Source organism: Seriola lalandi, unplaced genomic scaffold (assembly GCF_002814215.2).
Source record: "Seriola lalandi dorsalis isolate HSWRI2012SDOR001 ecotype SW California unplaced genomic scaffold, Sedor1 jcf7180002034095, whole genome shotgun sequence".
Classification (NCBI taxonomy): Eukaryota; Metazoa; Chordata; class Actinopteri; order Carangiformes; family Carangidae; genus Seriola; species Seriola lalandi.
Window position 1 is genome coordinate 1 of NW_019504689.1, and position 2316 is coordinate 2316.

Genomic DNA, 2316 nt, shown 5'->3' on the forward strand with positions numbered 1-2316 from the left:
AGTCATGGATAAACTGGACAGAGAGAGGGAGTCAAACTACACCTTATTCATAACAGGTGTAGATCAAGGGGACAAACCCAGATCCACTACTGCTGCATTCAGTGTCACAGTGTTGGATATCAACGACTCTGCACCCCAGTTTTCTCCAGAAACACTGATCTTACACGTCATGGAGAATGAGGAGGATCCCGCTCAGCTAACACATCAGGTGCTGCTAGGTCTCTCTCACGGAAGAGTTCAGTGAATATTGATTACAGAATGTTTGATATTAATTACCAGATTGTTTTGGTCTTCTTCTTTTTTTTTACCAGCTCTCAGCTTTGGACAAAGATTTGGGGGTCAACAGCCAACTTACTTATTTCATACAGAATGGAAATAGTGATGGTTTGTTCTCCATCACTCCCAATGGCACTTTTCAGATCTTACACAGCCTGGACAGAGAGAAGGAATCACTATATATCGTCACCATTATTGCTGTTGATTCAGGTAAATTAAGTCCAAGTTAAATTGCAGGACATTTTTATCAAATGCTGTATGTTCACATCCTACAGAGATTATTACCCGTTTGAACGATCACTTAAAACTGTTTGACAATGAATGACACTTTGTTGTTTGAAGGATTGCCACCTTTAACAGGTACTCTTACTGTACAAGTCATAGTGGATGACATCAACGATAATCGCCCAGAGTTTACTGAGGAAGACTACAACACCATAGTGTCAGAGGACAGTCCCACAGGCACAGTGTTTGCCATGATAATGGCATCTGACATTGACGAGGGTGTCAGTGGGGAAATAAGGTAAAAAGTACTTAAAATTTGAGATTGATATTTGACAGGTGCTCTGGTGAATTATAATGTTGCTGTTGAAGTGACACTTTTTGGCTGTGGTCTTTGATTTCACTTCTTGTTATGCCATGTGTGACAGAAGCCTCCAGGATGTTGTATACGATAAGTTTACTTACATTTTATTGCTATACGCTGAGAGAGTATGGCATTTTTTCCCTCAGGTATTTCATGGAGAAGCTTGATATACCTATTGCTATTGAGGAAACATCTGGAGAGCTGTTTACAACTGATGTCCTGGACAGGGAGACAGTAGCCATCTACAGGCTGACAGTGATTGGCAGTGATAAGCATCCTACTCAGCCCCTGTCAAGCTCAGTGCTTGTCACTGTGGTCATTGGCGATATTAACGACCACTGGCCTCGGTTTACGAACAGCCCCTATGTGGCCTATGTGCCCACCGAAATGGCTCCAGGTGAGAGATGTTACATCCACCGTTTTATATTTCACTCTGGGTAACATTGTCTTGATGAGTGAGATGTCCTGTGTTTTTTTTCCCTGCAGGCTCGGTTGTTTGTGCAGTAAGAGCAACTGACGAAGACAGTGAGATGAACGCAGAACTACAGTATTCATTATATGGACAAAGCTCCGATCTGTTTTCCATCAATCCATTCAGTGGCACCGTGTTCACTTCAAGTGCTCTCAGGAGAACAGAAGATATCATTGTCAACATACATGTGGAAGATGCTGGAGAAAATCCTAAATTTGACAGCACCACCATGAGTATCAGGTTTCAGAACGTCTCTGACTTTCCAGAGATGAATGTGGATGTTCTAAGTTATTCCCTCTCCGAGGACGAGCCAGTGGGAACATTAGTGGCTGTGGTCTCTGCTGTGAGCGTCAGAGCTGAACCCATCTCTTTTTATCTCGCCTCCGGAAACTTTGAAGTCATGTTTCATGTGGAGCAATTAAGTGGAGCACTGAGAGTGGAGAACCCTCTGGATTATGAGAACAAAAAGGATTTTACTTTATTGGTAGAAGCCAGAGACTCTGGCTCGCCTCCTTTCTCATCATTTGCAGAAATTCATATAAACATCAGCGATGTTAACGATAACTTCCCTCAGTTCACTCAAGCCGAGTACAGGTGTGAGGTTTTTGAGAATTCCCCGCCATCCTGGGTTTGTGATGTTCTTGCCATTGATGCCGACTCTGGCAGTTACGGCACAGTGCGGTACAACATAACAGAAGGAAACACTGATCATCTCTTCGCAATTGACTCTGAAAATGGTTTATTGAGCACCACTGCAAGTTTAGACAGAGAAAATATCCCTAAATTCAGCTTGATAGTTGAAGCTGCAGAGGGAGCCAATCCTCTTCATAGAGACCGAGCAACTGTTATCATCATTGTTTTAGACAGAAATGACAACATACCTCGTTTTTCACAGATTTTTCTCACAGAGGTTCCCGAGGACGCTGGTGTTGGACACACAGTTATACAAGTCACCTCAACTGATGATGATACTGGTCCAAAT

General features: G+C 42.8%; 1 protein-coding gene across 1 annotated transcript; it reads left to right on the forward strand.

Annotated features, from left to right (window-relative positions):
• Positions 1–593: 593 nt before the first annotated feature.
• On the forward strand, positions 594–2015 carry LOC147819880 (protocadherin Fat 4-like; the record flags this gene model as incomplete). Its single annotated transcript, XM_087169683.1, has 3 exons — positions 594–799; positions 1009–1259; positions 1349–2015. Coding segments are annotated over exons 1-3 (1124 nt in total), but the record flags the coding sequence as incomplete, so codon positions are not given.
• Between the last annotated feature and the right edge of the window lie 301 nt (positions 2016–2316).